The sequence below is a fragment of the Motacilla alba genome, chromosome 14, assembly GCF_015832195.1.
Source record: "Motacilla alba alba isolate MOTALB_02 chromosome 14, Motacilla_alba_V1.0_pri, whole genome shotgun sequence".
Taxonomy (NCBI): Eukaryota; Metazoa; Chordata; class Aves; order Passeriformes; family Motacillidae; genus Motacilla; species Motacilla alba.
Genome location: NC_052029.1, coordinates 14,265,149 through 14,289,067, shown reverse-complemented (window position 1 = coordinate 14,289,067; position 23,919 = coordinate 14,265,149). Strand labels below are relative to the sequence as shown.

At 64.6% G+C, this 23,919-nt stretch overlaps 1 protein-coding gene across 1 annotated transcript; it reads right to left on the bottom strand.

Moving 5' to 3' along the window:
• Window positions 1-98: 98 nt before the first annotated feature.
• Window positions 99-23,919, bottom strand: MYO15A (myosin XVA). Its single transcript, XM_038151801.1, has 65 exons — window positions 23,608-23,919; window positions 20,095-23,556; window positions 19,243-19,325; window positions 18,948-19,011; window positions 18,746-18,855; window positions 18,498-18,572; window positions 18,247-18,337; window positions 18,117-18,122; window positions 17,690-17,793; window positions 17,152-17,215; window positions 16,954-17,067; window positions 16,647-16,808; window positions 16,438-16,551; window positions 16,281-16,339; window positions 15,937-16,060; window positions 15,760-15,855; window positions 15,536-15,667; window positions 15,141-15,266; window positions 14,904-14,981; window positions 14,380-14,534; window positions 14,209-14,254; window positions 13,951-14,075; window positions 13,602-13,719; window positions 13,335-13,510; window positions 13,183-13,267; window positions 12,853-12,906; window positions 12,615-12,696; window positions 12,400-12,530; window positions 11,400-11,495; window positions 11,074-11,309; window positions 10,000-10,178; window positions 9,832-9,904; window positions 9,485-9,676; window positions 9,239-9,333; window positions 9,065-9,153; window positions 8,859-8,985; window positions 8,663-8,724; window positions 8,476-8,539; window positions 8,253-8,391; window positions 7,433-7,523; window positions 7,253-7,349; window positions 6,927-7,048; window positions 6,775-6,834; window positions 6,486-6,561; window positions 6,030-6,145; window positions 5,825-5,943; window positions 5,604-5,745; window positions 5,268-5,379; window positions 5,036-5,110; window positions 4,444-4,649; window positions 4,244-4,377; window positions 4,111-4,165; window positions 3,934-4,006; window positions 3,647-3,720; window positions 3,481-3,563; window positions 3,167-3,297; window positions 2,939-3,033; window positions 2,439-2,516; window positions 2,104-2,200; window positions 1,846-2,006; window positions 1,611-1,744; window positions 1,377-1,510; window positions 928-1,061; window positions 580-720; window positions 99-490 (listed from the first exon to the last, which is right to left on the bottom strand). Exons 1-65 carry the CDS (start codon window positions 23,782-23,784, stop codon window positions 389-391), a joined length of 10,407 nt encoding a protein of 3,468 aa, XP_038007729.1. The 5' UTR covers window positions 23,785-23,919; the 3' UTR covers window positions 99-388.

The following is a 23,919-nucleotide window of genomic DNA, read 5'->3' as shown; positions in this document are numbered from 1 at the left end:
CTGAAAGGGGGGGCCACGGGGAAACTGAGGCACGGGCGGGATAGAGGGGAAACTGAGACACCGGGATGTGGAAACGGACGTGGAAACCGGTGGGGGAAACTGAGGCACCGGGCTGGGGAAACGGACATGGAGACCGGTGGGGGAAACTGAGGCACGGGATGAGGAAACACATGGTGATCGATAGGGAATCAGACACGAGGGGCAGCATCCCCCCCTGCGGCAGCGAGCGCAACACAAAACCACGGACACCGAGTCATGCCGGGCTGCCGGGCGTGTATAAAACCCCAGAACAACAGCGGGGCGGTGACAGGGGGACAGCGGCCACCGGCCAGGCTGGGGACACCCCATGGTCACTGCCCCCTCTGTCCCCCGTGCCGGGGCTCCGGGCTCAGAGCAGGGTGATCTCGCTGGGCGGCAGCGTCAGCCTCTTCTCCCGGGCGCCCAGCAGCCTCTCCATGTGCGCGGCCACCACGCGGCACAGCTCCAGGCCCTGCAGAGGGACATACCGACGGGCAGTGGCCGTGCCACCGCTGCGAGAGCCCCAGCAGGGCCCCCACGATGTCCCCAAGTGTCCCCGACCTGCTCCAGCTGCAGCTGGGTGATGCCCTGGGCCAGGAGGTCTCCCAGGGTGATCTCCACGTAGGGAGAGCTGGATCCGGCCGTGGGGCGCTGCGTCCGCGTGGAATGGATCTCATTCAGCGAGAACTTGGCGATGAGCTCCTGAGAGGGGGACAAGGGGGTGGCCCGTGTGCCCTGGGAACCCTTCAAGGGGACCGGGCGCCCCAGCTTGGACAGGGCTTGGAGCAAACTGGTCTAGCAGAAGGTGTCCCTGCCAGGGGCCAGGGGGTGGAACTGGATGGGCTTTAAGGTTCGTTCCAACCCCAGCCGTTCCGTGATTCCACGCGTCCCACACGGCCCCACACCTACGTGGGTCTCCTTGCTGAGGAAGTTGAGGCCGTTCTGGTTGACGGCCAGGATACAGGGCGAAACGATGGCGTTGTTGCTGCAGCTCTGGATGTAGAAGAAGGACGAGCCGAACATGGGGTAGGCGCTCAGCAGCCCTGCAGGGCACAGGACGGGGTCTCAGTGCCCACTGCCATCCCCTTCTGCCCAGTCCCCAGGGAAAAAATGGGTGTTCAAGCGGGGCCTGGAAGGAGCCTGTCAAGTCCTGTCCTGCCAAACCATACTGCCCTCCACGTGGAGCACCCCAGGCTCTGTGCAGGGACGAGGGCTGCGTGTCCTAGCAGCACCCCATCCCCATGATCATCACCCTCCAGGCACCATCGCACCCCCAGCAGCCTTCCATCCTCATTAGCACTAAGTCCTCCTCAGCGCCGCATCCTCTCCTCGTGAGTGTCACCTCCCTGTCCCCTCACCCAGGAACTGTGCCCTGGCCTGGTGGGCGCTGAGTGCCTGGGCTTGCTGCACGTGCTGGGTCACCATCTGCAGCCAGGACTGCGGCTTCAGCAGGCGGAAGAGCTGCGGGGGGACGTAGTCCTGCATCTCCCGCCTGTGGGGAGCGTGAGGTCAGGGCCAGCGCTGGCCAGTGGGTCCCACATCCCACGGGACACGCGTTTCCCCCCCTCCAGGTGCCCTGTCCCCTGCCGTACGCCGTGGGGAGGTGGTGGCGGTCCTTGGCTCGGTGCTGGAGGGCGGCCAGCTTGGCCACGTGCGGGAAGTGCTGCTCTCCCGGCCTCGCGGGCGGCAGGACGGTGAACAGCCCCTTGAGGTAGTCAGGGAGCACCTGGGAGGGGGACAGAGCACAGGGACACGGCTTGGGGACAGGGCACGCTCTGAGGGAGACAAGGGAGGTGGCCCTGGGGGAGGCTGACGGGGTGGCCCGACCTGGTTGTAGTGGACGGTGACGTAGAGCTCGTTGTCGAACTTGAGGGGCTGGCTCCAGACCACGCGGCGGCACCAGAAGGTGTAGCTGGTGTCCCGCAGCTCCGTCTCGGCAGCCACGTCCAGGACGTATTCCCGGCGGGTCAGTGGCCGCACGCTCTGCCCTGTGCCACCCAGGAGTCTGAGTGTGGCCACCACACCCGTGGCTGTCCCGTCCTGGCTTGTCCTGTCCCCTCTGTCCCACCCGTGCCAGCTCCTCACCTCTGTCGGTCACCACGAAGAGGATGTATTCCTCCAGAGCCTCTGGGTTCTGCAGCCCCATCTCACAGCACAGCTCCTCGATCACATCCAGAGCCACCTGGGCACAGGGACAGGTGGCTGGGACACTGCCACGTCCCCCTGTTGTGCTCTGGGACACCAACTTGTCCTGCACTGTGGCTCATCCCAGTGATGATCCGCTTTACCCAGGGGATGAAGTCCCACAGCAGGGACAGCCAAAGGTGCAGCCGCCCCACATCCACCCCCTCCGGGTGCCCACAGCTGAGGTGCCACCATAATCTTGGGGTGCACTGAGCCTCCTGTCCCCTCTGGCTCACCGAGCACGTCTTGATCTTGAGGTGCCTCTCGATTCCGCCGGGCAGGAGGAAGAGCTGGCGCTTGGCGCTGCGTCCAGCCTGCGTGGGAGGACACGTTGGGGTGCAGGGGGCCCTTCACATGGCAAGAACCCACAGGACACCCCAAATCCTGCAGCTATCCCTAAGGAACCATCCCATTGGGATCATCCTGTCTCTTGCCCATCCTGTCCGCCTGAACCATCATGCCCCCACTCCATGTCCACAGAGCTCCACCCCACTGGGGACCCCTGAAGGCTCAGGGTACCCCCAAAGTAGTGAAGAGCAGCCCTAAGAAGGGCTGTGCTCTCTTGGGAAGATCCCCAAAAAGGATCAGCTCCGTTCCAGGGTGGTGTCTGAGGGAGATCCCAAGCCCACAGGGAGAACCTGACCCCATGTGGATACCCAGAACTTCTTGGGGGGGGATCTCAAGCTGACACCAGCCCTGTTCCACCCCACGGGCACCCACGAGCCCCTGGCCTCACCACCATGGCCTTGAGCTCCATGCTGCTGGGGAAGAGGCTGCGGCCACCGAACTGCAGGGTTTTCCTCAGGTTCTGCTCGCAGGCTTTGGCGATGCCTGGCAGGAGCAGGGACCCGCATGAAGGACGGGGCTGAGCTGCCACGCTGACTCTGTTAGAGCTCCCCCTGAGCTCTGACACCTGCGGTGTCCTGTCCCACCGTGCACCCAGCACCCTGGGGTGTGCCCCTACCGTGGAAAGGCAGCTCCGGGTGCCTGCTGGCATCCTGCAGGAAGGCCAGGAGGAAGGGCCGGAGCACCTCAGAGCACTTGTAGTAGGCAGCGAGGATGTAGAGCAGCCTCCAGCCCCTCTGGCAGCTGTCCCTGTGGGAACAGCCAGGGCTGATCCCCTAAGCAAGGTGAGGGTGCCCACGGTGGCACCCATCACCCTGGGGAGCAGCACAGCCCTCTGCAAGGATGAGGTCCCCAGGTGTCCCCCCAGGCTGGAGCAGGGTACCAGTGTCCCAGTGCCAGCCTCTGCTGTCCCACGTGGGTGGAGGGACTCACGGCTTGGAGCTGGTGTTGTTGGTGATCTGCTTGACGATCTGGCAGTACACCTCATCCCGCAGGACCTCGTGCTCTGCACACAGCTGGGGACAGGCACAGCTGCCACCTCTGTGCCACCCCCTGCCCAGGCCACCCCCAGGACTCAGCGCCCCAGTGACGGATTTACCTTGAGGACGGTGCAGACGATGTCCAGCTCTGTCTGCCCCCGCAGGGGGTGGTCACCCATGAACTTCATCACGGCTGGGGACAACAAAGCCACGCGGTGACACAGGTCAGCATGTCCCTTCCCCAGGGACCTGCTCCCCTGAGTGGGCAGGGGGAGCAGTGGGACCAGAACTAAACTCCCCTAGGACACCCCCTCTGCCCATCCCAGTCCAGCCCCACCCTCCTCCAAAGGACAGGGCTGGGGATGGCTGAGGGACAGGGAGACAGGCCACTCATGCCCCTGCCTACCTTGGAAAGCCTCAGCAGCCAGTTTGTTGAGGCCACCATCCACAAATTCAATGAGTGACTCCTGAATGGGAATCTGGAGCAGGGGGAGAGGGCCAGCTCTGGGACCCTGCTGGGACCTCAAAGGGACCTGCAGGTGACAGCAGGACAAGGACACCCCAGAACTCCACTTCCCCATACCTTGGTGAACGTCAGCATCTCCAGCACACTTGGCACCTTCATCCCATGGGAATCCCTGGCAGAGGGACAAGGGAGCAGGTGAGCACAGGTGTCCCCACCGTGGCACGCCCCCGTCCCACCGCTGCACACTCACGTGGTCCCGCGTCGCGCTGCACGGAAATGCCGCTGGGCAAAGGCCAGCATGGGACAGGCGCCGGTGACATCGCTGAGCCGCTCGACGCCGTCTCCCTCCGGAGCCTCCCCAAAGGTGGCACCGGCTGGGGACACCTGCGGAGCGGGGCAGTGGGCACCGGGCACAGCCAGCAGCGGGGACAGCCCCGGGCCAGGACTCACCTCGGTTTTGCGGTCCAGCTCCTGGGCGGCAGCAGTGGAGGCCACGGCCACGGCCACGGCCGCCGACGCCGCCACCCTGCCCTGCTTGTCCCTGGGCTCCTCCTTCCTCTCCGCAGGCAGGTGGACGAAGTCGGGCGCCGCCACGGGCTGGACGTACTCGGCAGGGAAGAGCCCTGACCTGCCATGGATGGCCCCGAACTTCCACCCTGTGCCAGACAGATGGTGGGGATGGCCCCGGGCTGGCTGCCGTGGGGTCACCCCTAAAATTCTCTGCCTGCTCCCTCCTGCCTCTGCACCCTCAGCCCTTTTCAGGGATCTGGCCACGGGTTTTGGCCGGAGGCAGCTGCAGTTTGGCATCACTCAAGGGAAAGGCATGGACAGGGGCCACAAAGCCTGCCACCTGAGGGACATGGGTGGCACCAGGGTGGTACCTGCAGGCGAGCATCTTCCTGCATCAGGTCAGTGCCAAAAAGACCCCAAACCACTCTGCTGAGGGGTGCCAGAGGCAGGACCCTGCCCCGTGCTCCAGACCCAGGAGGGGACACAGCTCAGGGCACACCAGGGACACACACAGGGACAGTGTGACACCCACCAAAATCCTGGGTGCCTGTCTTCAGCTCCTCCAGGTACATCACCTTCTTGCGGACCACGCAGCCATAGTAGTGGTCTGCGGGGACACCATGGGGACACCATGGGGACATGGGGAGTCACAGGGTGCAAGGCAAGTGCACAGCCACCTCCAGGGCAGGGCCAGCCATCTGTCTGCTGGCCCTGGGTCTCCCATCAAAGGCATTTTGGCATGGGGGGCTTTGGGGGTCCCTCACCTCTCTCAGGGTGCTCCAGTGACTGCAGGTGGATGATGTCTCCTTTGTGGAAGCTGAGCTGGCCCCTGTCCTCCGGGCTATAGTTCCTCACGGCCACCACATACTGGGAGTCCTGGGCACAGGGGGTCTGGCACAGCCCATGCACATAGGGACACCCACACCCCACCCAGCACAGGGACTTCAAGCAGCCGCAGCCTCAAGACCATTTCCCCAAATCCAGCCACGCTCCCATTCACAGGATGCCCTCCTCTGCCCACCCCAACCTCCCAAACACAGGCCAATGGGCAGGGTCTGGCCCCCAGGACAAACCCACCCTGGCCCCGGGGCATCCCCCACCTTCCTGAGCTCTGTGATGAAGTGGTCGACCATGACCTTGACCTGGGGGGCTTTGGGGGAGAAGAGGATGAGCTTCTCGCCGCGCAGGTTGAACTCCAGCATGTTCCTGGATGGGGTGGTCACGAAGAGCACGTCGGGGTAGCTGGGGCAGGGCGAGGGGAGGCTGAAACACCCGGCGTCTGTGGCACCCACGGCACCCACCCCACCCTGGCCACCCCTACCTGTAGGCTCGCAGCACCCGCAGCTGCTCCCCGGGGACATTGGTGCCCTTCACCACCCGCAGCAGCTTGATGCCAGTGTGGGACACGGCCAGGATCTGCACACCCGTCCCCACGCTGCCCTGGGGGCCAGGACAGCACCTCAGCCAGGGGCACGGTGACACAATGCTCCCCCCCATGCTGACCTGGCCCACAGCTGGAGCCTCACCGTGGCAGGGAAGAGGCGGGAGAAGTACACCTCGCAGCCATCCCGGGCCGCCGCAATGATCTCCCTCTTGACACTCTCGGTGGCCACGGGGCTGAAGGAGTCCAGCTTGTTTTCCGCTGTGGGGAGGGGGAAATACCTGCCGTGAGCTCCCCCTGCCCGGAGAGGGTGTGGACAGAGTTCCCAGCAAAAGCAGGGATGCTCGTGCCCTTCCCATGCCTGGCAGGACTGTGCTGCAGAGGCAGATGTGTGTCCCCCAAGCAGCTGGCTGAGACCCGAGACAACTTGTGATGTTGTGGAGCACTAAATTACAGGGGGGTCGTTGCTTTTGGAGGCAAAACTACCCAGGGTTAAGCAGAGCAAGTCCTGGCTTGGAGATAGATACCCAGGAGATGAGGACAGGCACAAGAGTGGCTGGGTGTGAGCCCCCAGGCAGGGAGCAGCAGGACACAGGGTTACCAAAGAGGGATTTCAGCCGGAGCCGCTCCTCGTGGCTGATCCGGATGCAGGTGTCAGACAGCACATCATTGAAGATCTGGCAAAGGGGGTGAGGAGCAGCGGGCTTGTGTGGGGAGGAGCAAAAATCCCCCCAGCCCCAGCTCGCAACAGCCCCAGCTCCTCCACGGCAGCTCAGCAGGGGAAGGCAGGGTGGGCACAGTGGGATGAGTAAATCATCACCCCACTGGGGAGCACCCCATCTCCCAGGGGACCCCCTGCAGGGGGCTGCGGGGCCAGCTCGGTGCCTCACCTGCCGGAAGATTAGGTCAAGCAGCAGCGGGTTGTTGATGTTGTCCTTGGGGTAGAAAACCTGCCAGGAGAGAGATCAGGCCTTGGTGTAAACCCCTTACCCCAGTAGGACCTTGGCACCAACCTGTCCCCGAGTGTCCCCACAATCTGTACCTCCTTCCGGATGAATATTTTCCAGGGCACGTTGTGGTAGGTGTAGAAGTCCTCGCTGCAGCTGCGATGCAGCTGGGTCTGGACCTGCTGTGCCTCGGATGGGAGCTCCCGGGAGACAAAGACTGCAAAGGGACAGAAAGCCTTGCAATCCCCGGGGGGAACCACCGACAGCTGCCTCCACCCAGGGAAACTGAGGCACGGGGAGCAGCCCTCTGGCTGAGCCACACGTGGCAGTTATCCCACCAGGCATCAGCCGTGTCACTGGGAGGGTCAAGTGCCTCGCTCCACCACGGCCCCCCCAGTGCCACAGCTCTGCCCAGCAATACCTGGGGGCTGTGTGGCTGCAGGACGTCCTGTGGGCGCTCGCAGCGGGTACCTGGCACTTGGCACCGGCTTCACCGCAGCCACCACCTCCTTGGGCCCCTGCGAGGCACAGGGGGGCTGTGGGCAGTGCCAGTGGCACCCCCAGCCTCGTCAGGGGGACACGGGGGCAGCCGCATCCCTACCACAGCCGATGGCACCCGGGCTGCTGAGAGCTGCTCCTTCAGGATCTGCATGGCTTCCTCATGGGGGTCCAGCTTCTTCCCAAAGAGCTTGCTGCCAGGAGAGAATCCCACATCAGCTGAACCCCAGCACCAGCTGCACCCCAGCACTCCCTGTACCTGACACCACCTGCAGCCCCATCGCTTGGGGCACCCCATCATTCCCTACACCCTGTTATTCCCTACACCCAGTTATTCCCTAAACCCTGTTATTCCCTACACTATGAGTGCTACTCACTTGGGGTTCATCAAATGTGGGATTTGCAGGGGTTACAGGATGAGGGAAGAGATGAGACTTTTGACTTTACTTTTCAGAAGGCTGATTTATTTCTTTACGATATATGAAAAACGCTATATTAAAACTATACTAAAAGAATAGAGAGGAAGGGTTTATCAGAAGGCTGGACAGGAATAGAAAGGAAAGAATAACAAAATCTTGTGGCTCTCTGAGAGTCGACCCATCTGCATCTTTGATTAGTCATTAATTAGAAACAACCAGCATGGACCAATTGCAGATGCACCTGTTGCATTCCACAGCAGCAGAGAGTTATTGTTTACATTTCTTTCCTGAGGCTGCTCAGCTTCTCAGGAGAAAAAAATCCTGGCAAAGGATTTTCATAAAAATGTCATAGTGAATGTCATGGTTTGAGAGGAAGTGAGTTTTTTGGGAGGTGGTGGTCACAGTGACAGTGACACTACACTCCGTTATTCCCTACACCCCAGCATTCCCTACACCCCAGCATCAGGAGAAGCCCGAGGCGTGGCTGGGCAGCCAGGTGTGTACCTGTGGGGCTGGCAGCTGCGCGGGCCGGGCTGGCACTGCCGGATGATGTTGCGGATGTCGTGCGTGGGCCTCGGGAAGTGCTCCGAGTTCAGCCGGGAATGCCGCACAGGCTCTGCCGGCCACCGCTGGCCCACGGCTGCTGCGGAGCCAAGCACGCGGCTCAGGGGCCCTGGCTCAGTGCCACGAGCCCCTGTGGCCACCCCGCTCCACCGGGACCCCTTACCGGCTTTCTGGGAGTAGGGCCGGGGCTGGGGGACGTGGGCCGGTGTCCCCTCTGTCGCTCTGCCCTGCGAGGGACACGGTGCCATCAACACCTGGCACCTCCAGCCGCTCCCCTCCCCAGGGGCTGCCCCGGAGAGGTGCCCTGCAGCGGAGAAGGGGCTCGACCCCTCCCAGCCCCGTGCACTGACCGAGGCTCCGGGTGGCTGGTTGACATCTGCTCGGCGCTGTGGGGACCCGCCTGGCTCTGTGCCTGTGACAGCAAAGTGGGCAGCTCAGTCAGAGCTGTGAGGCTCTGGGTCTAGGGATGTTCCCCACACCAGGGATCAGACAGGGAAACTGAGGCAGGGGGCTGGCTGGGGATGTGGGGGTGCTCGAGGCGCTCACCCCTCGGCTGACGCGTCTCCGCAGCCACAGGAGGCTCGCTCCGGGTGGCATCAGTGCCACCGTGCCCCCCTCCCACGCCACCTCCTCCCTTCAGCCTCTGCGAGAGGATGGACGGCTTCTCCAGCTCCTGGGGGACAGGTATCAGGACACAGTGGCCAAGCCACCTGCACCCCAAAATGCCTGGGGCAGGGGGACACCCCTCTCACCCCATTGCCGTAGGAGAGCACGGGGTCAAAGAGACTGTCCAGGTACCGGTCCAGACCCTTCTGGCTGCGTGGCTCCCCAAATTCCCCATCTGAGAGGGGACAAGGCATGAAAAAGGCATGGCAGGGCTTTGTCACAACGCTGAGGGACAGGAGCTGGGGGAAATGATGCCCTACCGTGGGGGTGATACGCCTCCATGGAGGGCAGTGTGGGGGCTTTCACAGCTGGGGGAGGAGGCACTTCATCCAAATCAAAGCCGTGTCCCAGCACCCTGCAGAGAGGGAGGATGCACTCATTGGGCACACACTGGGTGCCAGCTTTCCCCTCAGGAGCCCACCCACCCCTGGCACCCACCCAGCCCGGTGCCAGGGCTCCCCCCCCCAGCCCCACAGTGGGTCACCCATCCCTGCCCGGGTACCTACGGCCGGCTGTCCCTGCGGTGGCTCTCGGTGCCATCCCACGCGATGAGGAAGCAGGATTTCTGTCTGGGGAAGCCCCGCAGCAGCTCCAGGTCAGAGACAAGGTCCAGGACGTAGTCGTGTCCAGCCAGCTCAGCCCACTGGGCACCCGCCTTCATAGCCACGGACCAGCCACGCCAGCCCTCCGCCAGCCCTCTGCCAACAGCCAGACACTGGGGACGGGCACAGGCTCCACAGGGACACCCTGCCCATCAGCTGGGCATTCGGGCTCCCACATCCCGGGGACACCGAAGGCAGCCCCAGGTGACACCATGGCCCGCAGGGTGGATGGGTGCCAAGCCAGCACGTACCTGAGCTTCAGGACATCCCCTGCCAGGTCCTCGCCCGTGCTCCAGGAGTGGATGGGGCAGGAGAATTGGTCACCTGGGGAGGGATGGACAATGAGCAGGCGCCACCAGTGTCCCCTGCCCGTGAGGGTGGTCACCCCGGGACCGGCTCCGGCGCCCCGCTGCCCGCACCGTTGAAGCAGTGCAGGTCCAGGGCCATGCTGGCCTGCTGCCGGTTGGCCGTCCACTCCAGCAGCGACGGCGGGAAGGTGCGGGCGGCCGCGGCGCCCAGCTGGGAGCGGGCCATGGCGTGCATCAGCTTGCGCTGGCACACCGGCTTGTAGCCAGCGAAGGCGTAGTCAGACACAAACCTGAGGGGAAGGGAGGGTGTGCAGGAGGATCTGTGTGCCAGGTTGGACAGGGGGGCACAGGTGTGGCCGCAGCGCTCTTCACAGAGAGCAGCGGGCACAACTTTCCCAAGGATTTTTCCTGGGGAAGGCAGAGAAAGCTCCGAGAAGAAGAGAAAATAATTCTCATTGCTATTCACCGCGCCTGCTGTTTGGCACATGTGGAATGTGTTACGGAGATAGTTTACCCAAAGTGATTTGTTAATTGGACACAGGTTGTGTCCAAGGTTGTTTTGATTCCTTGACCAATTGGATCCACATGTGTCGTGACTGTCTGGGGACAGTCACGGGTTTTTCTTTCGTATTCTTTAGTATAGTATCTCTTTAGTATAGTTTTATTATATAGTATAGCTTAATAAAGCAATTGTTCAGCTTTCTGGATCATTGCACTCAGAGCACATTATTCTCTGGCTGGGGGATCGCCTGTTTCTGCTGTACAGAGGGATGAAGAGCGTCCCTGGAGGGATCTCAGCAGCATCCTGGGCACATGTGCCAGGCTGGCCCAAGGCATCTTGGAGGGATCTCAGAGCATCTCTAGTGGGACTTGGCCAGAATCCCTGGATACATGTGCCAGGCTGGCCCTGGGGAACCTAGAGGGACATGGGCACATATGCCAGCTTGGCCAGAGGGATCCTGAAGGGACCTCAGAGCATTCCCAACAGGACCTGGCCATGTGTGCCAGGCTGGCCCAAGCAACCATGGAGTAACCAGCTGGGGCCTAGGCAGCATCCTCAGCCACAGGTGCCAGGAGAGCCCTGAAAAGCCTCAGCAGCGTTCCCAGGCATGAGCACCAGTCTGTTCCCGAGGGTCCCAGCCATTCCCATTCCCGTTCCCATCCCAGAGCCCGTGCCCAGCTCACTTGAGCAGGTACTTGTCGAAGGCGGCGGACGGGGGGAAGGCGCTGAGGCAGGTGGCCAGCAGCAGCCAGCCCCGCTCCTCGTTGTTGACGTTGGTGTTCCTCCACACCTGGTTGGCAGCTTGCGCCAGGAGCTCGTCCCGCAGCCCCGGCACTGACAGCCCCTTCTGCACGATGTAGTTGCCAAAGAGGGTCTCCTGAGGGCCGCCCAGCCCCGGGTCCCCCATGAACCGCAGGATCTGCCACAGGGACAGCCAGGTCCTCCCTCTGACCCCGGGCACAGAGCGGGTGGGGGACTGTGGTGATGCACCCCGTGCCATCCCACCTACCAGCTGGAAGAGGCTGAGAGCCTCGTGGCACAGCTCCTCATCCAGCCGGGTGAGGGGGGCTTTCAGTGGGGCCGTCAGCATCCCAAATGCAGGTTCCTGCGGTGACACCCGCACCCATGGCTACCTGGGGACAGCCTCAGGCCACGAGGGGCTGGCCCCGCGGTGCTGAGCGTGGTGGTGATGCTGGGTGGAGCCTGTGGGGCTGCCAGAGGGCTGGGGTGAAGGATGGGGCCAGCAGCGTCCTGGGAGTGGGGCGGGGAGGGGCTCAGGCTGTGCTGGCAGCACCAGAGATGGGGGGTGAGGCCCTGGCACACATTGCCCAGAAAAGCTGGGGCTGCCCCATCCTTGGAAACGTTCAAGGCCAGGTTGGACAGGGCTTGTGGCCACCTGGTCTAGTGGAAGGTGTCCCTGCCCATGGCAGGAGGTGGAACTGGCTGGTCCTCAAGTCCCTCCCGACCCAAACCATTCTGTGGTTCCGCGGCCACACCTTGGCAAGGCTGAGAGCCTTATCCAGCCCCGGCGCTGTCATCGGGACGCCGGGCACTGGGAAACACAGGGCAAAAATAGGGATGAGGAAGAGGAAGGGGGCAGAGTGACGGTGGGTGGGGCCGGGGTCCCGGGAGCAAAGCGACCTGGTCTCCCGCCCCAGCGTTCCGGATCCGCCCCGCGTCGGGCGTCCAGGAGGGCTCAGCGGGTCTCTCTCCGATAACCTCAGCAGGGTCCCCCCGGCCTCTGGAGACGACAGGAACCCACGGCGAGGGAGGGAGGTGGCAGCCAGCTCCCCGCAGCACCACAGCCACCCCGGATCCAGCCTCTCTTGCTACCCGTGGCGTCCCCGGGGTGGGAGCCGGGGCAGAGCCCGGTGGGACAGTGCGGGGAGCCACCGCGGGGACCCTGAACCTCACTGCTCCGCCACGACCGGGGTGCCAGGGACTCCCCAAAAAAGCCGTCTGCCCGTCGGGAAAAGCTCCCCGCTGCCGGGCCGCGGCGCCCGCCTTACCTGGAAGTGGCCCCGCACGTACTTGGCCATGGGGTAGTCGTTGATGTCGAGCGGGAGGGTGAGCTGGGGGTCGGGCTGCAGCGCCGGCGGCGGCACCAGCACCACGCAGCCGGCATTCACCTCCCGAGCGGCTGCGGCACAGCGGGAAGCTACGGCACGGCCGTCGGGGGGGGGGAAAAGGGGCTGGGAGCGATGGCGGTGCGGGACCCGCTCACCTGCAGCGGCCTCCAGCAGCCCCATCAGCTCGGCCGGGATCTCCAGGTGGGTGACATCCACCACCTCCCTCCGCGTCAGCTCCTGCCGCCGCAGCACAGGGATGTGACCGCTTGGTCCCTGCCCCGGCACCCTCGGGTGCCGCGGCCAGGAGCACAGGGAGGGGCAGGGATGAGGGCACAGCGACACGGGCTGCACATGCATCACACGCGTGCTCCCACCGGGGCCGCACGTCTTTACCTGCTTCATCCTCTCCTCCTCCTCCTTGGCCCGCCGGCGAGCATCCTCCTTCCTCTGCAAGCAAAGCAGCCATGCTGAGTCCCACCGGAGGAAGGGACACCCCGAGGCATCACGGCACCCTGGGTTGCCATTGCCCCCTCCCCAACATCAGCAGGGTTTTCACCCCGAATAGGCACTGCCCACACCCAATGGAACATGGAGGAGGCGGTAGGGTGGCACGTGGCGGGGCTCGCACTCTGGGGATGCCACTGTGTCCTCTCCAGACTGAGCATGCAGCGGGGTGGCAGCAGGTCCCCTGGACCCCCTGGGATGTGACAGGCCCCACCTCACCTTGAGGTACCTCCGGCGGTTCACGTAGATGTGCACCAGCGACCTGAACTTGATGAGCGTGTGCCGCATGCGCCGGTACCGCTGCCTGCAGGAGGGCACCGTCACCCTCTGCCACCCAGCCCTGCCCTCCCACCACCCCCAGGGACCCCTACCTGGCCAGGTATCCCCGCGCCCGGCTCTGCAGGAGGACGATCTTGCGGCGGAGGGAGCGGAAGCGCCGCTTGATGAAGAAGGTGCGAGCGTAGCGCTGGAGCGTGAGCGCAGCCAGGTGATGGGCACGGCATCGCTTGCTCTCCAGCGCCTGGTACAGCTGCTCCTTCAGGAAGAGCTGGGAGCAGGGGTGAGGCCGTGAGCTCCCTGCCTTGGCCACCACCCCCAGGGCATCACCGGAGCCAAGCTGTCCCCTCCCGGGACAGTACCTTGGTGACGCCGACGTAGTACATGCTGGGGTTAACGGGGCAGAGGCTCCTCAGCATCTCCACGCAGTTGGCTCCATTGGGAATGACATTGGACCACATATCAACGAGGCAGCGGTACCTGGGTGAGCCCGTGACACTGTCACCACACAGGACACCAGCACAGACCCTCCCTGTGGTGACAAACACTGCGCCTGGAGACGCAGCTCCTCCCAGAGCTGTGTATTAACACGAGGGGTTCCCAGCTGCCACTGCGGGGGAACCCCAGCCCAAACGCTGCCCCCAAAACACCCACAAACTCTGTGGTGTCCCCTGGCTGGGCTGGCAGTGCCCGGCCTGCAGCCCCGGGCACCTGTCGATGAAGACGAGGAAGGGGATGCGGATGGGGTAGCCCTCCTTGCGGATGCGGATGGTCTCCAGGATCCCCGAGTACCGCAGCTGGGTCCTGACCACATCGGCCTCGAAGAGCCCCGGCTCCTGGGACGGGGATGGGGAGAAACATCAGCAACTGCATGGGCAAACCCCCACCTCCCGTGTGCCCACGCACTCCCCGTGCCAGCGGGGCAGGGAGCACAGGCACCGGCACCGGCAGGAGAGCCCCGGCTCTCACCTTCTTGTTGTTGGGTTTGATGCAGCGCACAAAGAAGGGGTTACACCTGGGACAGAGAGACCCTGTCAGCCTCAGGGAACAGGGGACAAAGCCAGCCCAGGCACCTCGGGCTCAGGTCAAATTCCCAACAGCCCAGAGGATGGCCTGGCTGCCCACCCTGCCCACACTGACCTCTCCATCCTCTCCACCAGCTCCAGGAGCGACTGCTGGAACCGTGCGGCCACGGTAGGAGCCTTGTACCGCCGTGTCCTGGTGCTGCTCCTCCTGAGGAGGCTCCTCTGCCGGGCCATCACCTGGGCGTGGCCGAAGAAGAGGTTGGCCACCACCTTGGGGAGACAGGAAAGGCTGGAGAGGAGGAAGGTGGCCAGGATGGTGCAGCTCCCCCACATCCTCTTTGCAGCCCGGCTGCTCCTTTTTTGCCCAGCCCTGATTGTGGCTGGATTGCCTGCACAGGGATGGGGATGAGGATATGGATAATACAGAGCCCAGGAGCAGCCCATCTGCCTGTTTGTGCCAAATGCTTGAGGGGTCAAGCCCAGAGGATCCCAATGGGTGGAACCAGAGGCATCCTCTGCTTCTGGTCCCACTGGGTTTCACCGGCCTTGGGGACACGCTTGGGGACATGGAAAGGGATGTATGGAAGGAGGCTATGGGTGCCCAGTGTCACTGCACAGCCAGGCAGGGCCCTACCCTACCTTGGTCCTGCTGCTGATGAACAGGTCCAGCACATCCTGACGGACCTGGTCATAGTTTTTATCCAAAAACTTGTGAACCTGGCAAATAGCAAAACCTCATGGTGAGCAGCCTGGCAGGGTGACAGGGTGAGGCAAGGAGCTCCAGGAGCCCAGCCAGACCCCCAGAGATGCATTTCTCTCCTTGGTGCAGGATCAGCCTCCTCTTTAGCCTGCCTTTACATCCCCAGTGTCACACACCTGGTAGGTCACCTTCCCTGCGTAGTGCTTGATGGTGAACTCGGGCAGTGGCATCTTCGGCTTCGTGTAGAGCGGGTTTGTGGCATGGTGGTAGTGACACTTCTGGAGGAAGGTGTGGTCAGTGGCCTGGAAGGGACACAGGAGTGACACACAGCTCAGGCGGTTCAGCAGCAGGTTGGAGCTATGTGGTCTCCAAAGTGCTTTCCAACCCGAACCATTCTGTGATTCCATGATGTTTCAATGATTCTTTGGGCTTATCCAGCCTGGAGGAACCTGGGGGCTTTCCCAGGTTGTCCAGGACAGCCCAAGAGAAGAGCAGCCCTGGTCCATGGTGATTCCCCAGCCACAGTGACCTCCCAGTGCTGGCTGCACCTCATCACCAGGCAGCCCCTCACCTGGGGGAAGCAGCTCTGGTCATCCAGGATCCGGAGGATGCCGTAGGGTTTTTGGGAGATGAGGTCAATGCAGGGCTGGTTGTCGCTGAAGGGGATCTCCTTCCACTCGATCTGCTCCCGGATATATTCCTCCTGCAGGGTGGGCACCCAGTCAGCTCTGTGCCCCTGGTCCCACAGCAGTGCCCAGCACCAGGGCCGAGCCCAGCACTGCCCAGCAGCCCCACCTGCTCCTCCTGGAACACAATCCTGTTGAAGAAGAACTGCAGGTACTCGTTGGCGTAGTTGATGCACAGCTGCTCGAAGCTGTTGAAAGTGAGGTCCTGCGAGAAGGAAGATCCATGGAGCCCGGGAGGATGGAGCTGGGATTGGGCCAGGATGGAGGTGGGATGAACCCTGCTCACCTCGAAGCCGTAGATGTCCAGGATGGCGATGGAGAGGGCCTCCTGCCGCGGGTACACCAGCTTGTTGATGCGGTCTGTGAGCCAGCTGAAGAGCAGGGAGTAGAGGGTCTTGGCAATGGCATCCCTGGGAAGGGGAGAGATGAAGCTGAAGCTTCAGAATGGCACCAGTGTACTCCACTGCCACAGCCAGTACCCACCACAGCATCACTTTTAATCATGACAGGGTCTAATCCACACTGGGGGACCCGATCATCCCCTTTCCCTGCTGGCATTTCACTTCCCATGCCATCCCTGGGGGTGAGACCCCCGACACCCTCCTGCAGTGCAGCCCCCCTTCCCTCTACCTGGCATCCACGGCGCTTTCAACAGTCAGAGGGGTAAAAATCTTCTCCCGCTGCGTCTCCTGGTTGGGAAATGGCACGATGGGGTTGCAGCAACATCAGCCCAGGTGGTCCCCAGGGGCCAGAGAGCCCCTCCCAGCCTGTGCCCCCCTGCACTCACCGTCACCTTGAAGGTGATGGCTTTCTGCAGGCCCTCGGGGGACACCTGCAGCAGCTCGGCCACCGTCCGGATCTCGGTGGCGCTGACCACCGTGGCGACCTCCTGGCAGTCTGTCTGCAGGACACAGCGACGCCGTGGCATCGGCGATCCCCCCTTTGCCACACCCCGCACCGCGCCCCAGGAGCGCAGCTTGGCTCCCCCTGGGCTACCTCGTATTTCTCAAAGTAGACGTTGCCCAGGTGGAGGACGGAGGAGAGGATGCGGAAGATGCTGTTCTGCTCGTCCACGCTGAAGTTCAGCACCTCCATGGTGTTGAGCAGCCGGCGGAAATCCTCAGCGTCGTCCTTGCCGGGAATCTCGCAGTTCCCACCCTGCCACAACCCCCTCAATCCATCAGTGGGTTCCAGCATGGGGGGGTCACCCTGCCCTGGGCATCCTCTTCCTCATTGAGGGTATTCAGGAACACACCAGCACCCCAAAAATCAGGCCGTGGGGGGCCAGGGAGGGGCACACTACCTGGTTCAGGTAGTAGTAGGTCTCGGCGCCCTGCAGGCAGTACCGCTGCCGCTGCTGGGACGGCAGCCCTGCCAGCATCTCGTAGAAGATGTGGTAGTTGCGCTCGCTCTTGGCCTGGAGAGCAGAGGACAGAGCTGGGGAGGAGGTGGCAGAGGGGGCAGAGTGGGGGGCAGAGCTCAGGACCCCCTCACCACACACCTGGAAGACCACGCGGGACTTCTCCAGCAGGTACTGCGAGGTTATGGCACCGCAGATCAAGCCGCTGCAGGGGGGAGAGGGGCACCCCGCTGGCAACCTCGGCGTGGGCAGGGGCTGTGCCCCCCCCCAACACACCCACCCGTGCCCCAGTGCCCCCTGACAAAATGGGGGGTCAGTGCTGCTCCCCAGATGCCCCCCACCAGGGAGGGGTGAGCAGGGAGAGGTGTCTGCACCTGGCTGTGATATCGGGCACCCCCTGTCAGGATCAGTGGGGCCAAGAGAAGATGGGATGGGATATGGAGACAGGGATGGGGACTGGGAATGGCAAAGGTGCCAGCCAGGTCGCAGAGTCCCTGCCCTTACCCCGGGGACAGCCACCTGTCCTCGGGTGCCATCACCTTTCCAACACCAAGTTTGTCCCAAAAACATCCCTATGTGTCCTCCCAGAGCCAAGAGGCTGGGTTGGGCTGGACACCCCTGGGGCAGCAGAGGACGTGGGGTGGGAGCAGCCACACACAGGTTACTCAGCAATACTTACTCCTCCAGGAAGATTTCCACAAATTTCCCAAACCTGCTGGAATTGTCATTCCTCACGGTTTTGGCGTTGCCGAAGGATTCCAGCAAAGGGGTCGCCTCCAGGATCTGTCGTGGTGATGGGGAGAGCTGGGGGGGGGTGAGCCCGGGCACCCGACACACCACGGGGCATCTCCAAGGCTAGGGCCCCCCCTTTGACACCCTGCCACCCTCTGTGCCCCCCCATGCTCCATGCACACACCCATGGGTGCCCAAATTTGAGGTGTGCACCACAGCCAGGTTGATGAGGATGTGAGAGAGCACAAAGACTCCATCTGTGTGCGTGCACTGATTTCCTGCTGTCCCTCCCGCCTTTCCCCCGCAGCTGGGGTGCCATGGCCAAGGTGCCACCACGATTCTCTGTCCCCCTGACCCAGCCCAGCCCTCGGTACCTCTATCTGCCACGGTCCAGGTGGAAGCATTGGGACAAGGAGAGAGCAGCAGAGCCGTGAGGAGGGATGGAGGAGGGAGAAGATGATGGGGACATGGGGACTCAGGGATGTCCCCAGGGCAGCACCCTACCTGTGGGGCAGCGCTGCGTTTCTGGCTCACAGCTGCCAGGTAGCTCAGGATCAGCTTGGTGGCTTCGGTCTTCCCTGAGCCACTCTCCCCACTGCAACGCAGAGTGGGGGCATGGCTGGGGCCATCACAGGACAAGGGGTGCCCACCCCAAACCTCCCCACACCGATGGGGCCAAGCCAGGCTGGTGGCAGCCACCCAGCAATGAGGACGGTGTGAATCAGGGGCTGGGCATGGGGACAGCCTTGTCCCACCTGATGACGATACACTGGTTGTGTTTGGCATCCATCACTTTGGAGTAGGCGACGTTTGCGATGGCAAAGAGGTGCCTGGGTTGGGGAGAAGCAGGTGGGGTCCCCCAAAGCGCCCCGAGAATCCCCATGCACACACAGAGCTTCTCCAGCACCCAGTGACCCAGGGTCGGCCGCAGGACCCGAGGGTGGGAGTGACCCCATCCCCGCAGGGCATTTGGGGACAGCCTGGAAATCTCCCTGGTACTCACGGCGGGTTTTCACCCAGGGCTCTGCCTTCGTACTGCTGCACCTGCTCCTTGCCGTAGATGTTGAAGAGCCGGTAGGGGTTCACCGACACCAGGATGCTGCCAATGTAGGTCTGCCAGAGAGAGGTGTGAGCCCTCGGAGGGGGCGACTCCCCAAAGACCCCGCCCCACGGTCTTTGGGGGTGCTGTGTCCCCCTAAGCTTACGTAGATGAGCTGGCGCTCGAACCGCGTCCGGATGTTGCTCAGCACTGCGGCCTCCTGGAGGTCCCTGGCATGGAGCAGAGGAAGAATGAGGGGGTGACAGAGGGACAGAGGGGGTGACAGAGGGACTCTGCTGTGCCCAGAGTGCCCTCAGCATCTCCAGGCCCAGGAGGCTGGAGCAGAGCCCATGTTGGGATGAGATGGGGTGGGATAGCAGGGTCAGGGGTATCGGGTTGGGGGTGCAGCCCCATTGTCCCCCACAGCGCTGAGTCACGGTGCAGGGGACAGGGACACTCACTCCAGCTGGGTCATGTCCTCCAGCCCGTCCTCCTCCTGTGGCTCCTGGTACCGCACGATGGGCAGGCTGCACAGCGACTGCATCTGCGTGGAGAAACCACCCCACCGTGGCAGGGATGTGCCAGCGCCCTCAGACGTCCCACCCAGTCACCGCCACCACCCCAAAACACCGTCTGTGACCCCACACCAGGGGACACACAGTCAGCATTGGAACCCCAGGAAAACACCCCACAGCCCCAAAACCAGTCCCCCAGCAAGAGCAGAGCGCGTCAGCTGAGAGCAGCAGTGCTGGGACACCGACACATGAGGCCACCGAGGCCACCTTGGGGCTGCTCCCAGGAAAACCTGAACCTGGGAATCCCGCTCCCGCTCACCGTGGGCATCACCCTCAGCGAGGTGATGGAAGGGGGCTGAGGCTGCTCCCCCAGCCACGCGCAGGTGTGACACGGGATAGGTGTCACGCGGGACAGGTGTCACACGGGAGCCTGCGCTGGCGCCCGGCCAGGGGGTGGGCAGGAAAGCGGACACCCCGCCGGGTCACCGTGCCACCTGTCCCCGCGGATCGGGTCTCTGCATTTCCATACGCCAGAATCAAGTGTCCCCAGAGGGGCCGCTCGTGGGGGGGACACACAACCGGTGACGATCCCCTCTGGCAGCCTGCTCCCCACGGGAGGACCCCCGCCAGCACCCAGACCACCCCCAGCCATTTACCCCCACCCTGGGCGCTGCAAACCCCTGTGCACCGATGCCTTCGTGCCTGGGAGAGCCATCAGGCCCTCCCTTAACTCTCCACCCTGCCCCGGGTTCCACCAGCTGCCGGCTCACCCCCGAGGGGGCTCCCCGCGGGCGTTACCTTGCTGCGCCAGGGCTGCTTGCTGCCCAGGTACCCCTCTGCCCAGGGGTGCCTGTCCCTCCAGCCGCCCGCCGGCGGCCGCTGGCACAGGTACCGGGCGATGTCGGCTCCCCACTGGCCCGCCCACCGCCGGCCGCGCTGGGTGGGCTGCTGGGGGAGCCCCTGCTCGGCTGTCCAGGCGTCGGGCATCTCCCGCACCCGCACGACGTGCTGCGTGGACCAGTGCTGCTTGTACATGCGGGATGCGCGCCGCAAGGAGCCCAACCTCTGCACCTGCGGCGTCACCACCGCGTAGCGCCCCGCGCCCTCCTCCGCGGCCGCCCCGTCACCGTCCGGGGGCTCCGCCGGCCCCGGGGCCCGAGCGCCGTGCCGGGGGCCGGCCGGAGAGCCGGGGGCTCGCCCGTGGGGCGGTGGGAAAGCGGCGCGGCGGGGCGGAGAGGGGCTCCGGTTGCCGCGTGGGTTGGAGGGGAGGATGGGGCGCCCCACGTCGGCCCAGCCCCGGCGCCCCGAGGGCGGGCTCGGAGACCGGCGGGTGCTCCCGTCCCGCCGGGATGGGCGCCGGGGCAAGGGGGGCGAGCGAGTGGAGGGAAGGCGGGTGGGCGGTGAGGATGAGGGGGCTTTGCCGGGGGCTATGCTCTTTACGAGCAGCGAAGCCAGGGACTGCGCCACGGAGCGCCCCTTGGAGAGGCTGCGGCCCCCCGCTTCAGCAGATGGCCTCGGTGGTGGGGAGCGGGGGGCCATCCCGGCGAGGGGCTGCCCGATGCGCTGGATGAAACTTTTGGGGGTGCTGGGAGCGGGGCTGGGAGGAGGGGGCACCCCGGTGGGACCCCGCGGGGCGCCCTGCCAGGGGGGCAGCTCCTCATCCCAGGAGGGGCCGAGGCGGCGGCTGCCGGGGCGGGACGATGGTGCCAGGAAGGGGGACCTCTGCAGCGGCTTCACCGCCTTGGTGGGGGGCTCGGGAAGCCGGGGCCAGGCCTGGGGGAGCGGCAGCCCGGGGGGGCTGCTCCGGCGCGATGACAGAGGTCTCCCCGCCGCGGGGCCCCCCAGGCGCCTCCCCCCCGGCCCCGGGGAGCGGGCAGCGGGCGGTGGCGGGCCGGGGGGCTCGGGGCCGAAGCGCCGGAGGCTGGCACCGAGGGAGGGGGACCGCCGCGGCCCCTCGCCCCGCGTGCTGCCGGGGCGCGGGCGGACGGGCGGCGGCGAAGAGGAGCGCCCGGGGTTGGCGAAGGGGTTGCGGAGCGACGGCCGGCGCGCAGCCCCCGGCTCCCGGGGAGGGGGCTGCCCCCAGGGCCCCCCCGGTGGGGAAGAGTCCCGGCCCCCCAAAGCGGCGCTCTCCATCCCCGCCAGCCTGCGGCCGGAGCGCCTGTAGGAGAGCTGGGGAGTGCGGGACCCCCGAAATCCTCCGGCACCTCGCGGCGGGCGGCTGGCGGGAATCGAGAGGGATCGCTGGAGGAACTGCCCCAGAGGGCTCCCGCACGCCCGCGCTGCCGAAACCGGGCGTGCCGGGGCTGCCGCGGGGCCGGGGGCTGCCGGAGGCGGCGGCGGCTCGTACTCGTCGTAGTCGTCCTCGTCGCGGGCGGTGGGGAGGTGGGGGGACGGCGGGAGGGGGACGTCCAGGCGGTCCCTGCCGAAAAGCTTGACCTGGGGTCGGGGGAAGAGCCTGAATTTCCTGTTGAGGGAGAGCTTGGAGGAGAGCGTCTCCCGCATGCCCCGGAGCGAGGAAGCGCTCAGGATGGAAAAGGGATACTCCTTCTCCTCTTCCTCCTCTTCTTCCCACTCCTCGGGTTCCTCGCCCTCAGCGATCTCCTCCAGGCCCAGGGCGTAGGGGTTGCAGGAGGATTGGGCGTGCGGCGCCCACCCACCCTCGCTGTACTGGATGCGATGCTCGGGGTACTCGCCCCCAGGGTACCCCCCGGCAAAGGGCTCCCCAAAGTCCTCGTAGGGGTCCCCCCTGTAGCCGAAGGGCCCCGCTGCCTCCTCACTGTACTCCGGGTCGCTGCTGTACGGGTCATAGAGGCCGAGGGGAGACCCACCACCAAAGGGTCCCTCATCCTCGAGCTCTGAGTCGCCGTAGGGGGGCCCTGGCTGGTCACCGTCCTCCCAAAACCCCCCGTAGTAATCATACTCCTCCTCTGTCTCATAGCCAGGGTAGTCAGAGTAGGGGGTTGGCCCTGCGTCCTCGAAGCCGTACCCTGCTGGGTAGGCTGGGCTCTGCATGTAGCCTTCCTCCTCCTCGGAGTAGTTGTGCCGGGGGTCGTAGGCTCCGTCCTCCTCCCCGCTGTAGCCATGCCACGGGCCGTAGGCTCCATCCTCCTCCTCGGCGTAGCCGTGGTGAGGGCCGTAGGCTCCGTCCTCCTCCTTGGGCTGACTGCGCCAGGGCCCGTAGGCTCCATCCTCCTTCCTGCCATAGCCACGGCGGGAGCCGTAGGCTCCATCCTCCTTGCCGTAGCCTCTCCGGCGGGAGCCGTAGGCCGCGTCCTCCTCCTGGGCCCAGCCGTAGCGCGGCACCGGCGGCTCGGCGGCCGCGCGCTGGGAGCGCCGCCGGGACGGCCTCCTCGCCATGCTGCCCTGGCGCGAAGTGCCGGCCGCCGGCAGCCCGACACCGCCAGGGATCCGCTTCATGTTGGCCCGGTGCCTGAGGATCTCGTCTTCCGCGGGGAACGGCAGCTTCTTGGCACCGATACGGGACAGCCAGGCCGCGTCAGTCGCCCGGCCGCCCCCCACCAGCCGCCCGCGCCGGGAGAGCACCTTCCTGGCCAGCCAGCCCGTGGCTGTGGCCGCCTTGCTCAGCACCTGCGCCCGCGGCTTGAATTTCCTTTCCGGGCGCCGGCGGAAGAGCAGCGAGCCGTCCTCGGGGTCCTGCCCGCCCCGCCGCAGCAGCAGGAAGGAGGGCCTCGATGGTGACTCCTTCTTGGCCTCCTCCTTGGCCTCCTCCTCCTTCCTCTTCTTGCCCACCTGCTTGAAGCGCATCATCAGGTTGGAGGTGGACTTGAGCACTGCCTTGTTCTTCTTTTTCTTCCTCTTCTTGGTGCTGTGCTTATGCAGCCCCCAGAAGAAGCGGGATGTGTTCTTGAACTGCCCCTTCTTGGGCCGGCGCAGGCCCAGGTTCTTGAAGCCCAGGAAAAGCTTCGAGGTGCTGCGGAGGCTCCGCTTTGCCCGGGCCTTCGGAGGAGCCGCCGCCTCCTCCTCGGCTGGGCTGGCTTCCACAGAATCTTTGGGCTGGCCCTTGGCCTCTGCACCCTTGGCCCCTTTCTTCTTCTTGTCGATTGCCAGCCCCATCATCAGCTTGGAGGTGCCCTTTGTGGTCTTCTTGGCTGTTGTGGCATTGCTGTCACCCTCCTCTTCCTCTGTCTCCTTCTTCCCACGGCCCAGTTTCTTTGCCACTCCTGCCTTGGGCAACCCCTTCTTCTCCTTCCCCTTCCCCTTCTTGGGCTCCTCTGCAACCACCTCCTCTTCATCTTTCTCCTTTTCCTCCTTTTCCACCTCCTTTTCCTCTTCCTTTTCCTCCTTTTCCACCTCCTTTTCCTCCTTTTCTCCCTTTTCCTCCTCCACCGCCTCCGTCTCCTCGCTCTCCTCTGCCTTCAGCAGCTCCGCATCCGACGCATCCTCCGACTCGTTGGGATCCTCCTTCTTGCCCTTCTTCCCTTTCCCTTTGCCCGCCTTCCCTTTGGGCTCCCCCTTCTTGCCGGCCATCCTGGCAGTGCCGGGCGCTCATGCTCCGGCGCCGGCGGGGCGCAGGGAGGCGATGCCCGGTGCGGGCGGGAGCCTGCTGCCGGCACAGCGGCCGGCTCGGCACCGCGCCGCCTGCCCCGGCTGGCGATTTACCTG

Bases quoted from the DNA above. Each gene is read 5' to 3' on its own strand.
- MYO15A (XM_038151801.1), bottom strand. From the start codon at position 23,784: ATGGCCGGCAAGAAGGGGGAGCCCAAAGGGAAGGCGGGCAAAGGGAAA. The intron at 6,146-6,485 runs GTAACCCTGTGT...CCCTCCCCACAG, and splicing joins CCGGCTGAAATCCCTCTTTG to CGGAAAACAAGCTGGACTCC. The intron at 5,944-6,029 runs GTGAGGCTCCAG...CCTGGCCCCCAG, and splicing joins CCCGCCTCTTCCCTGCCACG to GGCAGCGTGGGGACGGGTGT.